This window comes from Mercenaria mercenaria, chromosome 18, assembly GCF_021730395.1.
Source record: "Mercenaria mercenaria strain notata chromosome 18, MADL_Memer_1, whole genome shotgun sequence".
Classification (NCBI taxonomy): domain Eukaryota; kingdom Metazoa; phylum Mollusca; class Bivalvia; order Venerida; family Veneridae; genus Mercenaria; species Mercenaria mercenaria.
This window is the reverse complement of record NC_069378.1, coordinates 8,120,247-8,144,881: the sequence shown is the minus strand read 5'-3', so window position 1 is coordinate 8,144,881 and position 24,635 is coordinate 8,120,247. Positions and strand designations below refer to the sequence as shown.

Sequence of the window (24,635 nt, the reverse complement as noted above, 5' to 3'; positions counted from 1 at the left end):
GTGTTCTGTATACAGCTGTAAGGCTGCCAAGTGTCAGGGCTAGTGTTCTCTATACAGCTGTAAGGAAACCTTTTAAAATCACTTTTGAAATTTCTCGACAGAATTCAAAATAATTTCACCTAAATGCTCTTTGTGTAACCCTCTATCAAACTCATGTAAGCATCCGCCTGTGCTGCAGCTTTTACGTATGAGCCGCACCATGAGAAAACCAACATAGTGCTTTTGTGACCAGCATGGATCCAGACCAGCCTGCGCATCTGCGCAGTCTGGCCAGGATCCATGCTGTTCGCTAACAGTTTCTCTAATTGCAATAGGCTTTGAAAGCGAACAGCATGGATCCTTACCAGACTGCACAGATGTGTAGGCTGGTCTGGATCTATGCTGATCGCAAATGCACTATGTTGGTTTTCTCATGGCGCGGCTCATATAATGATACAGATTATTTATCAAATCACTGTTAAAGAAAACCATAGCATACAAGAGTTGACTGGCTTCAAACGAAAGTCCTTTAAAACTGTATGAGAAATAGTAATGTTTTTTTTTGGTGGGAAAAAAGATATAAAATAAATTTTATACTCATTGAAACATTTTACAGTTGTTCATAGTGGATCTTATGTGCTGTATATAGAGATGTATCTTCAAAATGATACTATATTGTTCCCATATAAAATGAAGGTTTAATTTATAGGCAGTGTATGGCTGACATCTTACATGTGACCACCTGTATATTAAGCAACTTTTCTATTAAACAGCCACTAGAAATCCAGCCTGAACCTTTTTATGCCCCCGAAGGGAGGCATATAGTTTTTGAACCGTCTGTCTGTCTGTCGGTCTGTCCGCAATTTTAGTGTCCGGTCCATATCTTTGTCATCGATGGATTGATTTTCAAAAAACTTGGCATGAATGTGTACCACAGTAAGACGACGTGCAGTGCGCAAGACCCAGGTCCGTAGCTCAAAGGTCAAGGTCACACTTCGACGTTAAAGGGTAGTGCATTGATGGGCGTGTCCGGTCCATATCTTTGTCATCGATGGATGGATTTTCAAATAACTTGGCATGAATGTGTACCACAGTAAGACAACGTGCAGTGCGCAAGACCCAGGTCCGTAGCTCAAAGGTCAAGGTCACACTTAGACGTTAAAGGATAGTGCATTGATGGGCGTGTCCTATCCATATCTTTGTCATCGATGGATGGATTTTCAAATAACTTGGCATGAATGTGTACCACAGTAAGACGACGTGCAGTGCGCAAGACCCAGGTCCGTAGCTCAAAGGTCAAGGTCACACTTAGACGTTAAAGGATAGCGCATTGATGGGTGTGTCCGGTCCATATCTTTGTCATCGATGGATGGATTTTCAAATAACTTGGCATGAATGTGTACCACAGTAAGACGACATGTCACACGCAAGACCCAGGTCCGTAGCTCAAAGGTCAAGGTCACACTTAGACGTTAAAGATCATTTTTCATGATTGTGCATTGATGGGCATGTCCGGTCCATATCTTTGTCATTCATGCATGGATTTTAAAATAACTATGCTTGAATGTGTGACACAGTAAGATGATGTGTCGCGCACAAGACCCAGCTCCGTAGGTCAAAGGTCCTAAACTCTAACATCAGCCATAACTATTCATTCAAAGTGCCATCGGGGGCATGTATCATCCTACGGAGACAGCTCTTGTTTCTATAAAAATACATCCTGTTTAATGAATTTTTAGCTCACCTGTCACAAAGTGACAAGGTGAGCTCTTGTGATCGCGCAGTGTCCGTCGTCTGTCAGTGCGTCCGTGCGTCCGTCCATAAACTTTTGCTTGTGACCACTCTAGAGGTCACATTTTTCATGGGATCTTCATGAAAGTTGGTCAGAATGTTCATCTTGATGATATCTAGGTCAAGTTTGAAACTGGGTCACATGCCATCAAAAACTAGGTCAGTAGGTCTAAAAATAGAAAAACCTTGTGACCTCTCTAGAGGCCATATGTTTCACAAGATCTTCATGAAAATTGGTCAGAATGTTCACCTTGATGATATCTAGGTCAAGTTCGAAACTGGGTCACGTGCCTTCAAAAACTAGGTCAGTAGGTCTAAAAATAGAAAAACCTTGTGACCTCACTAGAGGCCATATATTTCTCAAGATCTTCATGAAAATTGGCCAGAACGTTCACCTTGATGATATCTAGGTCATGTTCGAAACTGGGTCACGTGCCGTCAAAAACTAGTTCAGTAGGTCAAATAATAGAAAAACCTTGTGACCTCTCTAAAGGCCATATTTTTCATGGGATCTGTATGAAAGTTAGTCTGAATGTTCGTCTTGGTGATATCTAGGTCAAGTTCGAAACTGGGTCACGTGTGGTCAAAAACTAGGTCAGTAGGTCTAAAAATAGAAAAACCTTGTGACCTCTCTAGAGGCCATATATTTCATGAGATCTTCATGAAAATTGGTCAGAATGTTCACCTTGATGATATCTAGGTCAAGTTTGAAAGTGGGTCACATGCCGTCAAAAACTAGGTCAGTAGGTCAAATAATAGAAATACCTTGTTACCTCTCTAGAGGCCATATTTTTTATGGGATCTGTATGAAAGTTGGTCTGAATGTTCATCTTGATGATATCTAGGACAAGTTCGAAAGTGGGTCACATGCCTTCAAAAACTAGGTCAGTAGGTCAAATAATAGAAAAACCTTGTGACCTCTCTAAAGGCCATATTTTTCATGGGATCTGTATGAAAATTGGTCTGAATGTTCATCTTGATGATATCTAGTTCAAGTTTGAAACAGGGTCATGTGCGGTCAAAAACTAGGTCAGTAGGTCTTAAAATAGAAAAACCTTGTGACCTCTCTAGAGGCCATACTTGTGAATGGATCTCCATAAAAATTGGTCAGAGTGTTCACCTTGATGATATCTAGATCAGATTTGAAACTGGGTCACGTGCCTTAAAAAACTAGGTCAGTAGGTCAAATAATAAAAAAACCTTGTGAACTCTCTAGAGGCCATACTTTTCATGGGATCTGTATGAAAGTTGGTCTGAATGTTCATCTTGATGATATCTAGGACAAGTTCGAAAGTGGGTCACGTGCCTTCAAAAACTAGGTCAGTAGGTCTAAAATTATTAAAATCTTTTGACTTCTCTAGAGGCCATATTTTTCAATGGATCTTCATGAAAATTGATCTGAATGTTCACCCTGATGATATCTAGGTCAGTTTCGAAACTGGGTCACATGCGGTCAAAAACTAGGCCAGTAGGTATAAGAATAGAAAAACCTTGTGACCTCTCTAGAGGCCATATTTTTCATGAGATCTTCATGAAAATTAGTGAGAATGTTCACCTTGATGATATCTAGATAAAGTTCAAAACAGGGTCTCATACCTTCGAAAACTAGGTCAGTAGGTCAAATAATAGAAAAACCTTGTGACCTCTCTAGAGACCATATTTTTCAATGGATCTTCATGAAAATTGGTCTGAATTTTTATCTTGATAATATCTAGGTCAGGTTCAAAACTGGGTCACATGAGCTCAAAAACTAGGTCAGTAGGTCAAATAATAGAAAAAACGACGTCATACTCAAAACTGGGTCATGTGGGAAGAGGTGAGCGATTCAGGACCATCATGGTCCTCTTGTTCATTACACGATCAGCAACCACCCGAAACTGGTCAAAGCATGTAAAGATATCTGCATAAAAATCTGTTAAACCACGGTGTACAAAATTTTCACACCAGTCTTACTAGAGGATAGGTTTGCCCACATATATACTTAACCTTTATAACAGTTAAGCAAACAAACATTTTCAAAGGTCAGTGGACTGAAAGACATATTAACCATATAAAAAAAACTATATCAGCAGTCCAATATACCAGCAATTCAGTCAATCAGCAGGTCAATATATCAGCAGTTCAGCATACCAGCAGTTCAATATATCAGCAGTTCAACATATCAGCAGTTCAATATATTAGCAGTTCAACATACCAGCAGTTCAATATATCAGCAGGTCAATATATCAGCAGTTCAATATATCAGCAGTTCAACATATCAGCAGGTCAATATATTAGCAGTTCAACATACCAGCAGTTCAATATATCAGCAGTTCAACATATCAGCAGTTCAATATATTAGCAGTTCAACATACCAGCAGTTCAATATATCAGCAGGTCAATATATCAGCAGTTCAGCATACCAGCAGTTCAATATATCAGCAGTTCAACATATCAGCAGGTCAATATATCAGCAGTTCAACATACCAGCAGTTCAGCATACCAGCAGTTCAATATATCAGCAGTTCAACATATCAGCAGGTCAATATATCAGCAGTTCAACATACCAGCAGTTCAATATATCAGCAGTTCAACATATCAGCAGTTCAATATATCAGCAGTTCAACATATCAGCAGTTCAACATACCAGCAGTTCAATATATCAGCAGTTCAGCATACCAGCAGTTCAATATATCAGCAGTTCAACATATCAGCAGGTCAATATATCAGCAGTTCAGCATACCAGCAGTTCAATATATCAGCAGTTCAACATATCAGCAGGTCAATATATCAACAGTTCAGCATACCAGCAGTTCAATATATCAGCAGTTCAACATATCAGCAGGTCAATATATCAGCAGTTCAATATATCAACAGTTCAGCATACCAGCAGTTCAATATATCAACAGTTCAACATATCAGCAGTTCAACATATTACTTGTTATTCTGAATTAACCAGAATCTGTTAAGAGACCACTTTTCAGTGGTTCTTTGTGTAGTTTCTAAAAACAATGTCTGCTGTATACATATATGTTTATAAAGTAACCTTTTCTTTCTTATTTTAGCGAAGTCACATTGGAAGTGGAAAAAGTGCTTTTGAGCAGGTGCCCCATCTTAATATGCCAACCTCTTTAACATGGGGTTCAAATCTTCTTGGCAGGCAAGACAAGCCGGAAGCGCCGAAGGTATCTGTCACAGTCGAGGACTTTTCTACACAGCATGGAGGAGATAAATTTAATTTAGAGTCAAATAGAGCGATCTCACCAAACAACTCTTCAAGAAACTCTCCAGAAATGGAGATTAAAACAGAGGAAGTCTATCACAAAAAATTTGACAAAATGAGGAAGCATCCTATTGCACAGAGCGAGGAGACAAGACAGATGGAAAATTTATCTCTTCATGATGTAGAACAAATGGAGAGTGAGGACATTGGTGTTGGTGATAACTCATCTAACACATTGACAGAAAATGAATTAAATAGTGAAAAATGTAAGAAATCTGCTCGTGATGCCCATCCACAATTGCTTGCCCAATTGAAGTCTGGTCCCCAATACAGCCCGAACATTCATCCTGCATTTCAGATTGCGGCTGGTCCGCAGCATGCGGCGGGTACGCAGAGCTTTAATCTTCATCATATCCAACAGCAGCCACAAAATGCCAGCAATCCAAACAGTGTAGTGGATGCAATGAAAAATCACAATAGTATATCACCAAACAACATAGTTCTGTCTGTGCCTAAGGCCCCATTTGTGAATCACAGTCCGCAGAGTTCATCCACAACATTAAATATGACGCAGTCCATGCGTAAAGACCATCCATGCTTGCAAAACATCCTCAATAGACATGATACACAACAGTCAAGGGGCGAGCAGTTTCACATAGTTGATAGTAGTGCTTTTCTGTCCAATAACAAACAGGTCAGGACGAGTAGTGCGGAGAACGGTCACAAGCAAGGCCTGTCTCAGCAGGAGATCCAGCACTTCAGAAATGGTCAGCAGCAGCTGCAACAGCAGCAACAGCAGCAGCAGCAACAGCAGCAGCAACAGCAGCAGCAGCAGCAAATGTACCCGGGTTTTACTACTCACACAGGTTTTGATCCACAGTCAGTCATGATGCAGAACCCTTACATGATATACCAGCAGATAATGATGCAGCAACATGGTACAAGAGCTCCACAGTATAATGAGCACTTGGCGGGCATGCAGCAGATGGTATATGGAGGTAATACACAGCAGTTAAGAAGGTAAGATTAAAGCAAATTTTTAAAATATCTTTATTTGTTTACCAGTGGTTATTATTAAACTCTTAGGATCAGTAGGACAAGGTCACAATAACCAGTCATACAAAAACAAAATAATATACAACCGAGTATTTGCTAATGGGGGAGCACTTACAGTTGCCCGTGTCCGTCCGTCCGTCTGTCCAGATTTGTGTCGTTCATATCTCAAAAAGTGTTTGACCAAGATTCATCAAATTTCACAGGATTGTTATTCAGCATTGGAGGTCACACAGACCAGAGTTATGGCTCTTGACTTAGTGAAAATATGCATAAAAATGGCCTAAGTTAGTGTCTCATGTATCTTTAAAAGTATTTAACCCAGTATTATGAAACATTACATTATTCAGCATGTGAAGCTTTGCATCTGGGGTTTTGTTAGAGATACTACTCAGTCAGCCCTTTACTTAGTAAACAAATAGGCATTAAAAAAAGCATAAAAGTTGCTGCACATATCTCAAAAAGTATATGACCTAGGGTCATGAAACTTTATAGGAATATTATTAAGCATATATGAAGCTGGGACTTTGTTCTGGGTTTTTATCAGTCAGACTAGAGTTATGGCCCTTGATTGTCAAAGATAAGCATAAATGGGATACAAGTTTGTGTCACACATATCTCAGAAAGTATTTGACTTTAAGAGTCATAAAACATTAGGGATTGTTAGATAGAATGTGAAGCTGCACACCTGATGTTCTGTTTGGGATTTCAATCAGCCAGATTGGAGTTACGGTCCTTGACTTAGTGAAAGATACACATTAAGTGCTTGTGTTGCATAAATTTTAAGAACATTCTCGTAGAGTCATGAAAGCATGTAGGAATATTATCATGCAAGAGATTTTTTTTCACTTTGTAAGACCAGAGTTATGACCCTTGACTTAGTCAGTTAATAAAAGTTTGTGCTGCATGTATGTTGAAATGTACTTAACCTAGAGTCATAAAACATTAGAGGATTGTTTTATAGCCTATGAAGTTTTGCAGGGGATATTCTCTTTGGGATTTTACTCAGCTAGGCCAGAGTTATGGTCCTTTACTATGTAAAAAATACACATAAAGTTCTTAAAAGTTTGTGTGAAGACAACTTAAAAAAAAATTACTTTGAGTATAAATCCATGTACAGTGACAGGAGTGGTGTGGGGGGGGGGGTCACCTGTGTCCTATGGACACACATATAATTATGTACAGAAAATTCTAGAGTAAATTCTGTAACCAAATGAAAGATGTATTTTGAGACAATATGGTAATCTTTTTACAAAGTAACCCTGCTATGATTTGCATTTGTTTTGACATGTTCTATTGCCTTTGTATCCTTAACCCTTAACCAGCTATATTTCTATAATGGACTGGTCCATCTTTCAATTTGGACAGTACCACTTATTACTCAAAGGGGTTTTTGACTGAAAATTTACTGACTGAATAGCGAACAGTGCAGACCATGATCAGACTGCACGGATGTGCAGGCTGATCTTGGTCTGCACTGGTCGCAAAGGCAGAATCATCTGCCGCCAGCAGGCTAAGGGTTAATATCTTAATTTGCATAGTATCTTCAAGATTAACAGATGAAGCAAAGACAGATTCTATCTAGCAGTTTATTCTCTATAGTCTCCCATTTAAAACATAATTAATCATTATACTTTTATATATTTTCACAGGTGTAGTGGAGGTGATATTCCCTTAAATTTGGCTCAGCCCAACGGATTGTCACAGTCCAGTTCTCAGTCCAGTGGATCTGTTGATGCGTCAAGCAATGACTTAATACAAAACATTAAAGAGGAAGTAATTTCTTAACATGTTATTATCTCCCTTTTTGACTCTTCAAGTGAAGGAAGATTTCTCTGCTCAGACACATGAAATAGAACAAGGCATGCTTTCTTATTTCCAGTGGTAGAGAATGTAGAGTTGCTGCTGTAAAAATGTTGAAAAACATCTGTAAGATAAACTTTCTAGTGACAAAGTAATTTAAAGAATAACAAAAGAATTGTTGATTTAGGGAAAATCATTTCTTCTTTGTTCTATACCCCTATTGAAATCGACTAAAAAGTGTATTAGTCATATAGGTTGATAAGATACCTTTTATGTAAAGTCATGTGCCATATTAAAAATCACCAGTTAACATTCCCATACTCTTGCCAGTATTTCAGACTTTTATTAAAACATCTATAAAACTGAGAGTTGAAGTACTGTAGCATATATTTTGCAAAATTTTGTTTTTTTAGTACCTAATACATTATGCTACACAGTGTTGCAATGATAAAATTTATAAGCCTGTGCATTGAAAAGGGTTGAACCTGCGAATTTCTTTTTTCTTCAGTTTTTCGTTCTTTCTATATGACATCAGTGAAATTTCGGAAAATATCAAAATTTGTAAAAATTGTTTTGTGATATTTAATTTGGCACAAGACTGAATACAGTAACTGCTTATGCTTGAAACCCTATATGAACATATACTTTTAAAGAACTGAATCATGTCATAATGGTGGAAACATACTGTTTGATTCAAGTTGCTATGGAAATTCTTTGATAGGCAATCTTTTGATCATACTGTAAAATCATTTAATTTCGTGGGCATGAAATTTAGTGGTTTTGGTCAGAATGGCAATTCCGTGGGGATATGAATTTGTGGATTTCAACTTTTGAACATAAAATGAATGGGAATTTTACTTGTTCATTGGAATTAAATTTCATGGATTGACTCAACCACAAAAATCCAGGAAAATTAGTCCCCCACGAATATTAATAATATCACAGTTTTAGAAAATAAGTGGTTAAATCTATGAAAAGTTTCTAGTATTGCTTTGCTGTGACAAGCACTTATATCAGTGTGAAAAGGAAGTTTTCTCCAAAAGTTATGTGGATTAAACTTTGTTGATTTCTCTAATTGATACCAATTATAGGAATATATTCCAGTCAGATTTACATGTTTATAGTATTATATTTAAACAAAAATTTCTAAAGAGTTGATGTAGGTCAACACTGTTATTTGAATTTTTGGAGTCTTCAGGAATTGTTGGTAATGATTTGAATACAGTTAAATACATGCCAGCATTTCAGAGGGTCTGAATAGTTGAATTAAAAGAGTGTTGATAGACAATTAGCTTAAGATTGATGTATAACTGATGTGGATTTAATCTTAATGTTAGTGGATTCTTAATGAGCACATATCCACACTTGTTGGGTTGGGGAGACATTGGAATCAACATTAATATTTGGATATATCCTTTGTAGAAACAAAGTCCTTCTAAATTGATACACCAGCAATTGTATGAACACATTTCTGACTAACTTAATAAACTGTGGGGTTTTTTTTGTAAATTTTATTGTAATATTTGATTTTTTTTTTTTTAAAGCTTGAAAATATTTTGGCTTGAATACAGCATTAAAAATCCTGAACTCATTTTTTTTATTAATATAATTGTTAGTGAGTTTTATTGTATTTTGTTCTGTTTTGTAAGGATGTTATCCTACTCTTACATTCTGTGAATGTGTATAAAGGTTTTTCACAGTGAAAAGTTAAATATAAGGTTGTTCTGCACATTTGAATCACAGGAAGTGTTGATGTAGCAATATATATCCCTAAATCATAGAATTAAGCCCAATCTGGCATATGGAAACAGAAATCAAACCACGAAAAAAACTATCACAAATTGTATTAATTGATAGAACTGGCAATGCTTCTGTCTTTCTTACAATTCTTTGTAGAAAAAGTATTGAACTGAACCTTAGCATACTGTTTAAAATGTCAGTTTCAATGCAGAGTCAAAGCCACTTAAGATATTCACCATTCTAGCCACTTATTCCTGGTGGGGTTCAATGCAAAGTAAAAGCCACTTAAGATATTCACCATTCTAGCCACTTTTTCATGGTGGGATTAATATTTTGGAATGTCATTATTCACACAGACTTTGGGTATAATGTAGCCTATAGTATTGACAGTAGATGTAAAACTTGCATCAAATGCAAAAACTCATGTAGATTGTGCTTGTGTGTCAGACTCCTACTCATTTCAAAATATAGTTTTAGATACTTAAATGGATTCATTACAATTGTAAATGCCTCCGGTTTTAACTAAAGGACATGTTTACAATATGTTTTTTTAACTTTGTGAGGAATTTGCCCCAAAATGTGGAGTTGTGTTAAAATTGCCACAAGGGGTGTTTGAAAAGTTATGTAACTAGGGTTTTATTTTGAAAACGACTGTGTATTGACATTTTCCTAAACAGTTCCAGTTTGTGTCACTTTTCATCTCATTAGCAACTAGTCAGTTCTTCAGCTAGAAAATGGGGCATTTTGGACCCCACTTTTTAGGTGTATATAAATTTATTAAAAAAAAAAAAAGAAGACAAAAATGTTTTGTTTGAAGTTTAATGTTTGGCAGTGTTTTGTAACTTTGTAACCATATTTCCTTTTCAAATCATATAATTAATACGTTGTTTTTTTTTTCAGTCCAAAGTTTTTCTTTTTTCTCATACTATAGCTCCAGTTTGGGTTTTCATATCTCTCTATGCTACTATGTACCTACATTTAGAGTCATTGTCAACTGTTAGTGGGCTGTTCAGACAACTCTAAAAAAATAAAACTTTGTAAGATTAACGCAGACACAATTACATCTTTCCACATTTGGTTGTTGAATAATGGAACTCAGCTGCATTTTTGTAGCCATCTAAACAAAGCATCTGCTCGAGGTCAACATGCAGATCAGACTACATTGTATCGCAAGTGGATATGACTACTCTAATCTGATTGAAATCATCTCCTATTAACACTATGCATATGAAGATCATGTTCTTTAGTCAGATTGGATAGTACCTTAACCAGTTTTAAGCAACAAAGTTTTTTTTTTTTTTTTTTTTTTTATTCCTGTGGAATTTGGACTGAATATAAACTAAAACTTAAAGTTTACAACTGTATTCCAAAAGTTTTTTCGAACAGGTATAAAGATTGGTTGCATTTCTTTTCAAACATTACTTGTGTTAATTTTCATAAGTAAGTTAACAATTGTTTGTTGCCAGAAATCTGTTTAAGCATGGGATGGTAGGTCACTGACCAATCTGTTAATACATGTATAAAACTTTGAAGGATATTTAGTGTAATTGTCTAGCACAGATAAGTTTTGCTGTGGTCAACAAGTCGAGGAAACTGATAAAATGAAAATTGTATGTACCTGGTATATCAGTGACATTTGGTTATAATTATCTGATATTTAAAGCCATTTTTGAATGAAAATGATTATTCTGATATTTGACTTTTAAATGTCTTAGTTTCAAGCTGTGCATCTATCTAGCATTTAAAACATACGTTTGCCTTGGTCCGTATGTCTATCCAAACTTGTATCTTGATATCTAAAATGTGTTTGAGCTAGAGTCGTCAAACACTTTAGAATTCTTATTGAACATGTTGAATTTTGGATCTAGAGAATTGTTTTAGACTTCTCTCAGTAAGAGCAGAGTTATTGCCCTTGAGTCAGTTTGTATGCTTAAAGAACCTAAAGGTTTGATTCATATATATGTCAAAAAGTATTTGGCCTAGGAACATCAAACATTATAGGACTGTTATTCAGCATGTTAAGTTGTGAACCTAAGTTTATTTTTTTTGAATTTCGCTCAGTCAGGCACGAGTTATGGTCCTTGACATTGTCAAAGACTAAAAGTTTGTGGTGCGTACATTTCAAGAAGTATTAGAACTAGAGAGCATGCAGAGTTGTGGACCTGAAGTTTATTCCCGATGTTTTATATTGTCAGCAAATAAATTATGACTATGTAATGATTGTAAGTGGGTCACAAGTGTCCTACACATATCCAGTTTTGACAGTTGTAAACCTTAGAGCATTTGGCGAAGGGCTATCTACAACTCTGAATATATATACAGTGCAATAAACAAATTATTAGACTAGGTTGTAGTTTCTAGACTTAATCTTTAAATGGAATCACTTGCTCCTCATCGTTGTGGGTTCAAAACTTCACATGGGGAGTAGAATTCTCTATGTGCGGATCCATCTAGTTAGCTTACAGAAGGTTGATGGTTCTACCCAAGTGCCCGCCTGTGATGAAATAATGCACGGAGGGGAAACCTGGGCGTTTCTGCCACTGTCAAAAGCTGGAAAAGTCACCATTTGTCCTAAATTGTGTCAGTGTGACTCTAAACCAGACAAAAACAGAAAAGTGAGTGTTGAAATGGGCATGCCTCCTGATATACGTCATTATAATCACAGAATCAATGTAATCAAGTCATAAAACAATACATGAGCTGCACCATGAGAAAACCAACATAGACTTCGCGGATGCGCAGGCTGGTCTGGATCCATGCTGGTTGCAAATGCACTATCTTGGTTTTCTCATGGCGCGGCTTATATCATGATAGATAAATGATAGTATGTTTATAAGAATACTAAGCTTTCAGAATGGTTTTGATTTATTTTATATTTACAATTTCTAACAAACAGAAGTGCTGTCTAAATTTAGAAAGAAAAAATGGACATACCTTTAAAACTGGGAACTTGCCAATTTAAGATTTGTGTTGAGAATGTATAAATGTGGTATCATAAAGTAGTGTTTTGATTTGTGCTTGCTTATTTATTTATTATGCCAGTTTTCAAAGAAATTATGCCGCTCTTCAAAGAAGAGGGGTATATTGTTTTGCTAATGTCCATCAGTCAGTCCATCTTCATTGGAGAAGGCTTGGATCTAGAGTGGTCAAACTTCAAAGGAGGAGTGTGTGTGGTGAATAGATGACCCCTATTATTTTAGGGTCGTCTGGTCAAAGGTCAAAGATACATTGATTTTCAGAACTGGAGAAGTCTTGGGCAGTTATTAAAATTCATATGAAGATTGCCTGTGGTCAGTATATGGCCCCGTATTGTTCCTGGGGTCAGTATGTCAAAGGTCAAGGTCAGAGTGACTTTTAGAATGTTATTACTTTCCACTTAATAACTGGAGAAGGCTTGGCCTATAGTAACCAAACTCCGCTCAGTAACAAGAGATGGCTTGTGCAAGCAGAGGTCAAACTGCTTATGCTCAAGAAGATGGCCCCTATTGTTTTGGTGTTCAGTAGTCAAAGGTTAGGGTCATAGTTTGCTTAAATATTTTTGCTAAACAAGTGGCAAATGATTGGGCCTGCAGTGATCAGACATTATAGGGTGATTTCCCGTGGTCAGTAGACGACTTTTGTAATTTGTAGATCTAAGGTTAAGGTCAATCTGATCTCTTGAATCTGATCAGTAACTGAAGAAGGCTAGTGCTTACAGTTGCCAGACTTCATAGGAGGATCAAGTGTGGTAATTAGATGGCACCTATTATTTTTTATTTCAGATCAAAGGTCAAGTGGCATTGCTTTGAAAGTGTTTATGTGTCCTGCATTGTGAGCAATGTGATTTTATAACTTCATTTCTTTCATAATAATAAATTCACGTTGGTTTAAAATGCAGGACAGGTGACTTAAAATCACCTTTTAGTTGTTTTTTTTATGTTTTAAGTATATTTGAGTCTTCATGCAAAAATGTACCATTTTCCAGAAAGATGTTTTATTTAGTAACAAGATATAAAAATAATGGGTGGAGGTACTTTTCTCATAGCATTTTGAATTTTTTACTGCTCTGACAACTTTTTTTTTACCAAATAAACATTGAGTGCACTTGAAATGGTATATCTAGTGTAACAGAAAAAATATTTTTTTAAGAATTACCAAACTTCTGAAAAAAAAAATAGATCCCTTTTTTGCATTTTGACAAAATGAAATATGCTGCTTATATGGCAAGAAGTAAAACGGAATAAGGCATTTGTATAGGGTAAACAATGTTAGAGATGTTTTATGTGTAAATAAAGATGTGGAGATTTTAAGATGTATATACAAGTATTTATTCCATAATATACATAATGAGCATCTGCTAAAATTGTCCAATAAAATAAGTGAGTAACTTGCTACATGCAAATGTGAATATATTGTGGTAAACTGCAAACTTAAGTTTTACAAGTGCTTTACAAATGTGTATGTTTAAATTTAGTTAAAATTGCAATTTTTCTCAATTTTGACTTAGATGCTTGTTTAAATATAGATATATTAAAAATGAATACATATTCAATTAAAAAGTTTCGGTCTCTTTGTTCTGTCTGTTTTAAAGAAAAGAAAAGAAAAATGTTTTAACTGTTTATGTTTCATGATGATTGACCAAATGTTTTACATAGCATTTGACATTTATTAGTTTTGTATAGAATTAGTTTTAATTTAAAATTTCCAGTTAAACATTTATCATATTTTTTAATGTAATATTATTCAGTTGATGTTGTTTATAGTTTCATATATATATATATTTGTTAATAGTTTGCTTTATTATATATCTACATTACATCAGTTTGGAGAAATATTATGAGAGTTTTTGTTTATTTATGACTGTAATTGAGCTGCGCCATGAGAAAACCAACATAGTGGCTTTGCGACCAGCATGGATCCAGACCAGCCTGCGCATCCGCGCAGTCTGGTCAGGATCCATGCTGTTCGCTTTCAAAGCCTATTGGAAATAGAGAAACTGTTAGCAAAACCACTATGTTGGTTTTCTTGTGGCGCGGCTCAATTATTGAGTCGATAATATTTCAAGCTTATTAATAATTAGCTTACATATTTTGGAATAAGATTTTTTGCATGATTTTGGTTTATTTGAAAGGGACTTTAATTTGGAAGTTTATTATATGAGTGGGTATAGAACAAGATTTTTTTGTTGTGTAAAATTTCAGAAGACTGTTAAACACCCATAAACATCGTTTTGTGATAACTGTTTTCTGCAATATCCATTTAACAAAATTGAATAGTTCAACAATTATTTTTAGCTGACTATTTGAAGAATAGCCCCAGCTTTTCTACTCATACTGATGTCGGCATAGGCGTCACACCTTGGTTAAAGTTTTGCATGCAAGTACGTATAGCTATAATTTAAAGGCATATAGCTTTGAAACTTATATTTTCTTTTTCTTGGTCAGTTACCAACCTATTTGGGTCAAGTCCCATAACTCTGACATGTATTTTGGCCAAATTATGCCCCATTTTGGACTTAGAAAATCCTTGTTAAAGTTTTGCATACAAAACTAATACAGATATCGAATTAAAGTTTTGCTTGCAGGTACATATAGCTATTATTTAAAGGCATATAGCTTTGAAACTTCTTTTTTCTTTTTCTAGATCAATAACCAAACTCACAGTATCAAGTCCCATAACTCTGATGTATATTTTGGACAAATTATGCCCCCTTTTGGAAAATCAAGGTTGAAGTTTTGCATGCTAGTTACTATCTCCAACACTATAGCAAATACTGTATTGAAACTCTGTAGATATTTTAACATTGAGGGTAATATCCCTGTTTCAAGGACAACAATTTGAATAGTCGAGCATTGGCTGTCTTACGGACAGCTCATGTTCTTCTTTGGGGGAAGAAAGAGAAAAATTGCTTATGAATAACTTTTTTTGTGCATATTATGCTTGTGTAAAATTTAATTTAGATCCTCAGACCTATGTAGGCATAGATACGCATGTTAGAACAGAATATGTTGATAGGATAGTGTGTTTTTACATGAAATCTTCCATTCTCTCATTAACAGATGTATTAGTGCTAATTAAAGAGCCATTTCAGATCTCTGAATCTGAGAAAATGTTTTTGTAAGTAAATAGTACATTACAAATCAAAGCAATATTGTATTGAGAAGTTTAGATTTATAAAAAGTACTTGGCATGTTTAAAAAGTCATAGCATCATTTCTGTTCAGTTATATATACACTGTATTTCCTACAGTTTGATTTGATATGCTTCTATAATAGTGTTGCAAAGAAAGTTACTAGCTTTATTAACATGTATATCAGTCCATTCCTCATTCCATCCCATTGTGTCTTCTACTTAATTATCTTCTTAACCACTGAGAAGATTTTCATTAAACTGGCATCAGTTGTTAACCTAATCAAGTTGATGTGCAGAGCACACAGGCCTGGTTCTTAGATCAAAGGTCAAAAGTCAGATAGCTAAATTCATGTCTAAACTACTAGGAATTATTTTTATGCAGAGTGCATAAATCTTGTCAAGACAAGTTCAAGGTCAAACTTAGAGATCAAAGGTCAGGTAGTTAAAATTTATGTCGCCTCTGTATCTTCTAAACCACTCAGATGAGTTTTATAAAATAAGCATCTGTTGTTAATCTTGTCTAGATGACATGCACATCCCAGGTCACTAGGTCAAAGGTTAACGTCATGCTAAGACTCAAGGATTGATTTGCGTCTGCTACATATCTCCATAACAACCGGATTTTCATAAAACTAGCAGCAATTGTTAACTGCATCAAGATGGCAATTGGAGTACACAACACAGGTCACTTTGACAAAGTCAAGGTCACCTTTTGAAGGTCAAAGGTTGTTAAATCGCTACATTTTACTTTCCATGTATCAAAGTGTCATCTGGAGATAGTTACCACTTTTAAAGATGGCTCTAGTTTATTTCTTGTATTATTTATTTTATATGATGTGCAAAAAAGAATCTATCACATAAAGTAATTAGTTGCTGAAACAGTCACTCGAGTCAGATATTCCCATTTGCACCTACAACCAGTGAAAGGCTTGTACAGTATGGGGTTTGAGATGCAATATGTTAATTCTAATTTTCAGTTTGTGTTAAAACTTCAGAGGACAGATTGAATAATTTTGGATTTGAGAAATTATGTTTTAGTTAAATTTTGCTTTTATTTTCTGAACTGCAACTTTGGCACACCACCTGCTAGGCTTCAGAAGCAGTACATGTGTGAACATTTATTGTATGTAGTTTAAATCAATATAAACCAAGTACCATTATTCTACACTGCACTCAGTGAATATTTCTGATGGGCTAGTCCATTTTGCTTTGTAATTCTTTTGTAATTGTTCTTTAAAAAAGAATAAACCATTAAATTAAATAATTAAACACAAACTAACTTTGGTTAGTTAGAAGTTATGGAAGCAGTTTTAGGTGACAGATGCATGCATTTTCATGTTCATACCTTGTTTAGAGCTACAAAATTAATGTGCTTATTTGCATCACATTAGAATGACCAGATGGTCAAACAGTCTCTAGCTCGACCTTTTAGAAGAAAAAGTAGACCCCGCCATTTGTTAAAGTTTATAATAAAGTCAAATATCTCTGTTACTATCAAAGCTATTTACTCTCAAAGTCTACACCAAAAGAAACAATCTCCATAACTCTTGATTTGAATTTTGACAGAGTTCTGCCCCTTTTTAACGTAAAAAGTTTTGGTAAAAGTTTTTGATAAAGTCAAATATCTCTGTACTACTTAGTATCAAAGCTTTTGACTTAAAACTTTAAATAGTTATTTACTATCGAAGTATATACCAGGAGAAATAATCCCCATAACTCTGATTTGAACTTTGCCCCTTTTTAACTTAGAATGTTTTGGTTAAAGTTTTATAAAGTTTTTACAACAAAACTCTAATTCAGAGTCAAGCACTGAGAAAAGTCGAGCTTGCTGTCATATGGACAGCTCTGGATATTTTTGTTTTTACATTCATTGAAATCAAATAGATTGCTTAAGTAAAAGCATCTTTTTTTTTCAAATGTAAATAATTACATTAAAATGACCAGATGTTTTTTACATAGTTCAGTGCATGTTAATTCATTAAAAATTACTTATTGTCTCGCAATATTAAACTGGGTATAAGCTTTCATAAGTTTTGTTTATTCCTCTGCTACAAGTGCATTATGGGAGTGTGATACTAGTGCATTATGGGAGTGTGGTGAGGTTAAGAATGGGGCATGTTGTATATACTAAGATGCGGATACATCTGAATGCTTGTTGGGTATATGAAGTTGTTAAAGACTTATTTAAATATTGTTATGCTGTTTCGTCTAAGGAATTAATTATGTGGTAAATAAAGTTAAAGCAAATACTGTGTGTTTTATTTTAGAATCATTTTTATGCTTCCCGAAGGGGGGAGCATATAGTCGTCACTTTGTGCGCCAGGGTTCGCACAGGCTTGAAAAGTACTTGAAAATGTAGGGCAGTCTTGAAAAGTCCTTGAAAACAAAATTTGTCTTGAAAAGTGCTTGAAAATTGCCCAGAGACCTTGAAAAGTACTTCAATTTCTTATTTTCTCGTATGCTAGACAATTAAAATCTCCCTGAAAATCAAAAGTAAATCTTTTAGAACAAAATCGGCAAGTTTCGAGCAATGGGCAGAGCTACGAAAACGCCGTAATAAAAAAGGTCGAATGTGTTCGGGACGAAAGCGAAGTTTGGGTACGAATGTTTCGTACTTTCTGTTAGCGTTGTCTCCCCTGACTAAAAGGGCGTCAATTCGTCACGGTAATCTGTGTAAGTATTATTTATAAATAAGTCCTTGAAAACTATAAGACTAGTGCTTGAAAAGTCCTTGAATTTGACTTGGCCTTGTCTGTATGAACCCTGTGCGCCCATCACATTTCTTGTTCAGAGGATAACTCGAGTATTGAAGGTACAAAGTTGTAACTTTATATAATGATAAAACTCATTTAGAGGAAGTGCAGTGGTAAGGAACCATAACTCATAAGGTATCGACAACCTCCATGACTGAAATGCCCCTATTGCTACAGTTATTTCGGGGAGCAGCCTCCGGTGTTACCAATTGCATTGTTGAGTTCGTCTGAGCTCAAAATGCTCGATCTGTGTCTTCGTTCCAAATTGACAATCTTCTAACACATTTGAGATCTGTTTTCTGGGGCAGTCTTTATGAATGTCTTACTTGGCAACAAGATGTAAATTAGTTGGGTGCTCTTGTATAAAATAAAAGTCATAGGCCTGAATGAATATTTGAAATTGCCTTATCTTATCAGCTTTTAAGCTCACCTAAACATGAGGTTCAGAGTGACCTATTAGAGTGTGTCTGTGGTCTATCATCCATCATTCACTATTTTATTAGCCCACCATCATATGGTGGGCTATTCAAGTCACTCTGCGTCCTTGGTCAGTTCGTCCGTCCGTTAACAATTTCTCGTTATCGCATCTCCTCAGAAACTACTGGGCGGATTTTGACCAAACTTTGTCAGAATGATGTATTGGTACCCTAGTTTTGTCCCCCTGAAAATCTAACTGGTTCAATAATTTTTTAATGAGTTATGGCCCTCTGTTCATTTTGAATTCCAATAAAATTTTATATCCAGTGGCCCTCCAAGTACATTGTTAATTGGTTTTTTTATGGCCTTACCTGTAGAAGGGTCATAAAGTCTGCAGACACTAATGAGATAATGATTCAAGTTTGCCATTATTTTCCTATTACAATGGACTACCCTAGTAGATTGATGATTAATTTGTTTAGTACTGAAATGTCTGGATTTAATCATTAGTTATGATATAAGTAATTATAAGCATTCTTTGTTTCCATAATAAGAAAAAAAATAAGAATTACATATAACTCATAAATGATGTCTCTCTCTTGTTAAATTTTGTACTGAGTTACTTCCCCTTAAATTCCAAGAATTAGTCTATTTTTAGAAATTCTATTTTTAGATTTTCAATATTTTAGGTATTTTTCTAACTTTTTTATTATTAGTCCTATGTAAAAAGTAAATATATTTTTCTATGGTAACATGTGTCGGGTAGACACTTTTTTGTACTAATTTTTAGTGTATCTCTAATATTAGAGATTTTTATTAGTTTTGAAATTTGGAACATTCAAAAATGGCTCAATGGTGGGCGCCAAGATCACTCTGTGATCTCTTGTTTAAAAACTATCTCCAAAACAACTGATCTGTCGTTCACAATTATTTACATGAACATCTCTGACAGTACAGGCCTGAATTGCATCAAACTTCGTTTGTAGCGTCCTAGCAAGGTCCTCTTTCCTCTAACGGGGTCACTCGGCACCTTTTAGGAGCCGTAAGAGCTAAAAAATAAAGTAAAACGTTTTTAAAAGATAATAGGTAAGGGTGGATTTCTCGGAAGCACAGAGCACTAAAAACACATCCTAGAGCCACGCATTTGCATAGTAGGCCCACAACATAAAGAAGCTGTAATGGAAAAAATATATCAGACGGGTTGCTTCAAACAGCCAACAAGTACATATTAATTTATGCTAATTATAGATGGAGGGTATGGAAATCGTGAGGGGCAAACTGGGGCTAGGAGGAGAGTGGGGAGGGGTGTGGGGAGGAATCCGAAGGGAAAAGTTGAATAAGGACGAAAATACAAAGGAATGTCATGTTCTTTAATAACAGTCACACTCTTGTACCAAAGATAAACACACAACCACGATCAACTGAATAACATAGAAAAACGAACAAGCAACACATAAGAAAACAGTAGTGCACCATTATAGACTCACAAGCATACACACCCACACAAGTAGGAAAAAACAATCGTTTACCATCTTAGGATTCCGGCTGCCAAAACAAAGGGGAGAGGATGCAAAAAGTAGCGTAAATGCAGGGGAAAGGAGGAGGCAAAAGAGGGAGTGAGGAGGGGGAGAAACGCTTACAACAAACGAGAAAACATACGCAATAGACAATACAAGACAGACAAAACAACCAGTTGAAAATAGGGCACCGCTTTGGAACGGTCAGTAACCTATATAAAGGAAACTGGGGGTTTAAACGCGTTTAGGGCATGCAAACCTCGCACTTACCCTATTGTAAAATTTCTCATAAATGGTTTGATAGATCTTCATCAAATTTGGTGTGTAGCCCAATTTTGGGCCAGTAGAGTTTAACACGGAAATACGTCTAAACAACTTTTCAGGTAGTGCTTTATGGATCTTCATTAAACTTGGTCTATAGCATTGTTATAAAGTCCTCTGTTAAACTTCTTCAAATGGGGTACTTGGTCCTTTTAAGGGAATACTTTCGCTAAACACAGAAATATCTTCAAATGACTTTTTTCCGGCGAGTCTTCATAAAATTTTGTCTGTATTAAGGAAAACTCAAATTGTTCAAATGGTTGTATTTTTTATACTAACATAGTTAATAACACAATTCATGATCGAGTGTGTCATACATAGTATTAAAGGTCAAATAGTCAATTTTAGGTGAACATCATTCCAGGTCAATATGGCCATCTTGACTTGTTTTAGTAGAGTTTAGATTTACACTGATACAGTTTTGGCAACTCTTCCAACATTTTGCGGTGTCCCTCCTGGCATTTTTTTTTATTGATATCGGGGTAGAATCACCGACCTGTCACAAGCCAGCGTGATGTCTCTTCACATGAAAAACTCTTAACCCCATACATTGTATTGCATGGCTGTATGGCTGTGTTTGGGCTACTCTGTGCTTCCGGGAAATCTACCATTATCTTCTATTTTTATACGTCCAAAGGAACGTATTATGTTATGACGCCGGTGTCCGTCCGTCTGTCTGTCTGCCTTTCCGTTTAGCAATTTCGTGTCTGCTCTGTAACTTTTGAACCCCTTGAAGGATTTCGAAGAAACTTGAAACAAATGTTCACCTCATTGAAATGACGTGCAAAGCGCACGTTCTGGATGTCTCGCTTAAAGGTCAAGATTACACGTAGGGGTCAAAAGTCATATGACTTTGACTTTGACGTTCTGTCACTCTGGAACTGCTTGAAGAATTTCAAAGAAACTTGGCACAAATGTTCACCACATCAAGACATATCAGTTTCATATCTACATATACTTTTAGCTCACCTGAGCAGTGCTCAGGTGATTTTTTTCTGATCGCTAGATGTTGGGCGTCTGTCTGTCATCTGTCGTCCAACAACATTTAGCTTTGTATGCGATAGCGGCTGTATTTTTTAACTGATCTTCATGAAATTGGTCAGAATGATTTCCTTGATGAAATCTAGGCCGACTTCGAAAATGGGTCATCTGGGGTCAAAAACTAGGTCACTAGGTCAACTCAAGGAAAAACTATCTGTATGCAATAGAGGCTGTATTTTTCAGTTGATCTTCATGAATTTTTATCAGAATGATTGCTTTGATGAAATCTAGGCAAGGTTCGAAAATGGGTAATCTGGGATCAAAAACTAGGTCACTAGGTCAAATCAAGAAAAAACCTTGTGTATGCGATAGAGGCTGTATTTTTAAATTGAGCTTCATGAATTTTGGTCAGAATGATAACCTTGATGCAATCTAGGCAGAGTTTGAAAATGGTTCATCTAGGGTCAAAAACTAGGTCACTAGGTCAAATCAAAGAAAAACCTTGTGTATGCGATAGAGGCTGTATTTTTCAATTGAGCTTCATGAATTTTGGTCAGAATGATAACCTTGATGAAATCTAGGCAGAGTTTGAAAATGGGTCATCTAGGGTAAAAAACTAGGTCACTAGGTCAAATCAAAGAAAAACCTTGTGTATGCGATAGAGGCTGTATTTTTCAATTGATCTTCATGAAATTTGGTCAGAATGATTACCTTGATAAAATCTAGGTCAATTTGAAAATGGATCATCTGGGATCAAAAACTAGGCCGCTAGGTCAAATCAAAGAAAAACATTGTGTATGCGATAGAGGCTGTATTTTTCAATTGATCTTCATGAAATTTGGTCAGAATGATTACTTTGATGAAATCTAGTCAGAGTTCGAAAATGGGTCATCTGGGGTCACAAACTATGTCAGTAGGTCAAATCAAAGAAAAACCTTGTGTATGCAATACAGGCTGAATTTTTCAATTGAACTTCATGAAATTTGGTCAGAATGATTGCCTTGATGAAATCTAGGCCAGTTACGAATATGGGTCATCTGGGATCAAAAACTAGGACACTAGGTTAAATCAAAGAAAAACCTTGTGTATGCAATAGGGGCTACATTTTACACCGGATCTTCATGATTTTAATGTATGTATCAATACTAGTACTATAACTTCAGAATCGGGCAAGTGTACCATAAACCCAGTCTCATTATGCACGTGATCCGATATCATGTCGTACAGGGGTATATCTTAATCAAATATTATGTATAAATTGTATAGTTCAGTTTTCAGGTGAAGGATACTGGCACCCTCGCTAGCCCGTTCATTCTCTTCTTGTGTGTTCGTGTGTTTTCATTTGAATTTCCTCCTTTTGATATAATACAATATTTCACTTATTTTCCATTTTTTCATCAATTTTATAATAAAAAAAAAATGATAATAATATAAACAGGTCAACTTTCAACTAATTAGTCATTGTGTTTATTTGTATTGCAAAAATAGTTTAATGTACAAAACAACCTGTATTGTTGTTTTTGTTAGAAAATTCAAATAATTCTAAGAATAACTAATCTTTTTGTTTACCTGTTTGAATCACAACTGGTGTTTTTTTTCTGGATGGCCAACCCACATAACATTTCAGTATCATACACACGGGGAAATCGCTAAATTCAAGTAATTTTTGTTTGCGTATTATTTCGTTATTACTCGACTGATTTTGATAATATAATCAAAGCCTTGAGATGTCTGGTGGTTGCGGGTTTTGCTAGAGTTATTTTCATTTCAAATGCCAATCTATACGTATACATGTATAAGAAACAAATACTAATATGCCTCGATCTAAGATAAACTATGCTTGACCTTACATGAACAGCTGGAAGTCAGTGATGTAACCATGGGCTGGAATACCTAATCATTGACAGATCTTATATAATCTAAATGGCCAGTGTGAATGGATATAGGATGATTAAGAACTGCTTGATCATTGATAATTCAAAAAACATCGAGTAAGTACGTGCACAAATATTTTTTATTTGTATGATAATGGAGTCAAAGGTAATACAAGAATATAACCTGTCACTTGGTAGCACCAGTAAGAGTTCCTTATTCAAAATAAATAGCATTTACTAGTATTTGAAATAATTAAAGAAATGTGCACTTTTTTCGTTTATTGATATGTTTATTCAGTTGTCATATCAAGGTTGAATCCCACACCCCAGAGGCGCATCATTCCGCGGGCGCGAGTACGGCAGAAATCAGCCGTCATAAGAATTGATTCTCCTATTGTAAAAAGCGATATCCGTTGTCATCTCATCGTAGAACACGGCGCGGTGCGATCTTAAAACACACGAACTAAAAGCATTTGAAACATACATTCTTAATATTTTTCGCCTGAAAAACAATTCTAAGATGCTAATTGTGAACCTTTAAGATGATGCATTTTGTAACAGTCTTCATACATATCGTCCAGTGGCACCACAAGGTAATTGAACTTTTTTGCCATCTTGGTCTCGAATTATGTGCGAGTTTCATGACTGAAATGTAGATGTAAAGCAAATTTACATCTGTTTGCCTACATTCCATTAGGTTCACTTTAGTCGTTTTGTTGACAAAATTTGGAATAGGATAATTTGCTCAGACATTGAGAAACAAGTTTCAGAATGTCGTTCTGGTTTTGAATATCAAGTAAACGGCCATATTCTTGTTCTTAACGGTTAAAGGAGAATACAGACGGTCAAAAGGCGCTGTCTACTTTTATTTAGCACTTTGCATTCCGATTTATTTTGGTCCGTCTTCTGTTCATGAAAGTGCGTCATCGCTGTTTTTTATGAAAATGCGATAGCGTATAATTAGCAACTCGACCTACGCAGCTTTTAGCGGGCACCTCTTCGACAAGGCTTACCGAAGCCTGTCTGTTATTTACAAACTCTCTACAATTTTTTCCAAGTGTTTTGGATAGATGGTAAAACGTTCTATTGAAAA

General features: G+C 35.6%; 1 protein-coding gene across 1 annotated transcript in view; it reads left to right on the top strand.

Moving 5' to 3' along the window:
* The window catches only part of LOC123538336 (uncharacterized), a 66,670-nt gene extending 48,744 nt beyond the window's left edge, over positions 1-17,926 (top strand). Inside the window, exons 12-13 of the mRNA XM_045322357.2 lie at positions 4,815-5,992; positions 7,678-17,926. Coding sequence (XP_045178292.2) covers positions 4,815-5,992; positions 7,678-7,813 — 1,314 coding nt within the window. The 3' untranslated portion in view covers positions 7,814-17,926. The remainder of the gene's footprint in view (positions 1-4,814; positions 5,993-7,677) is intronic.
* The last annotated feature ends 6,709 nt before the right edge of the window (positions 17,927-24,635 follow it).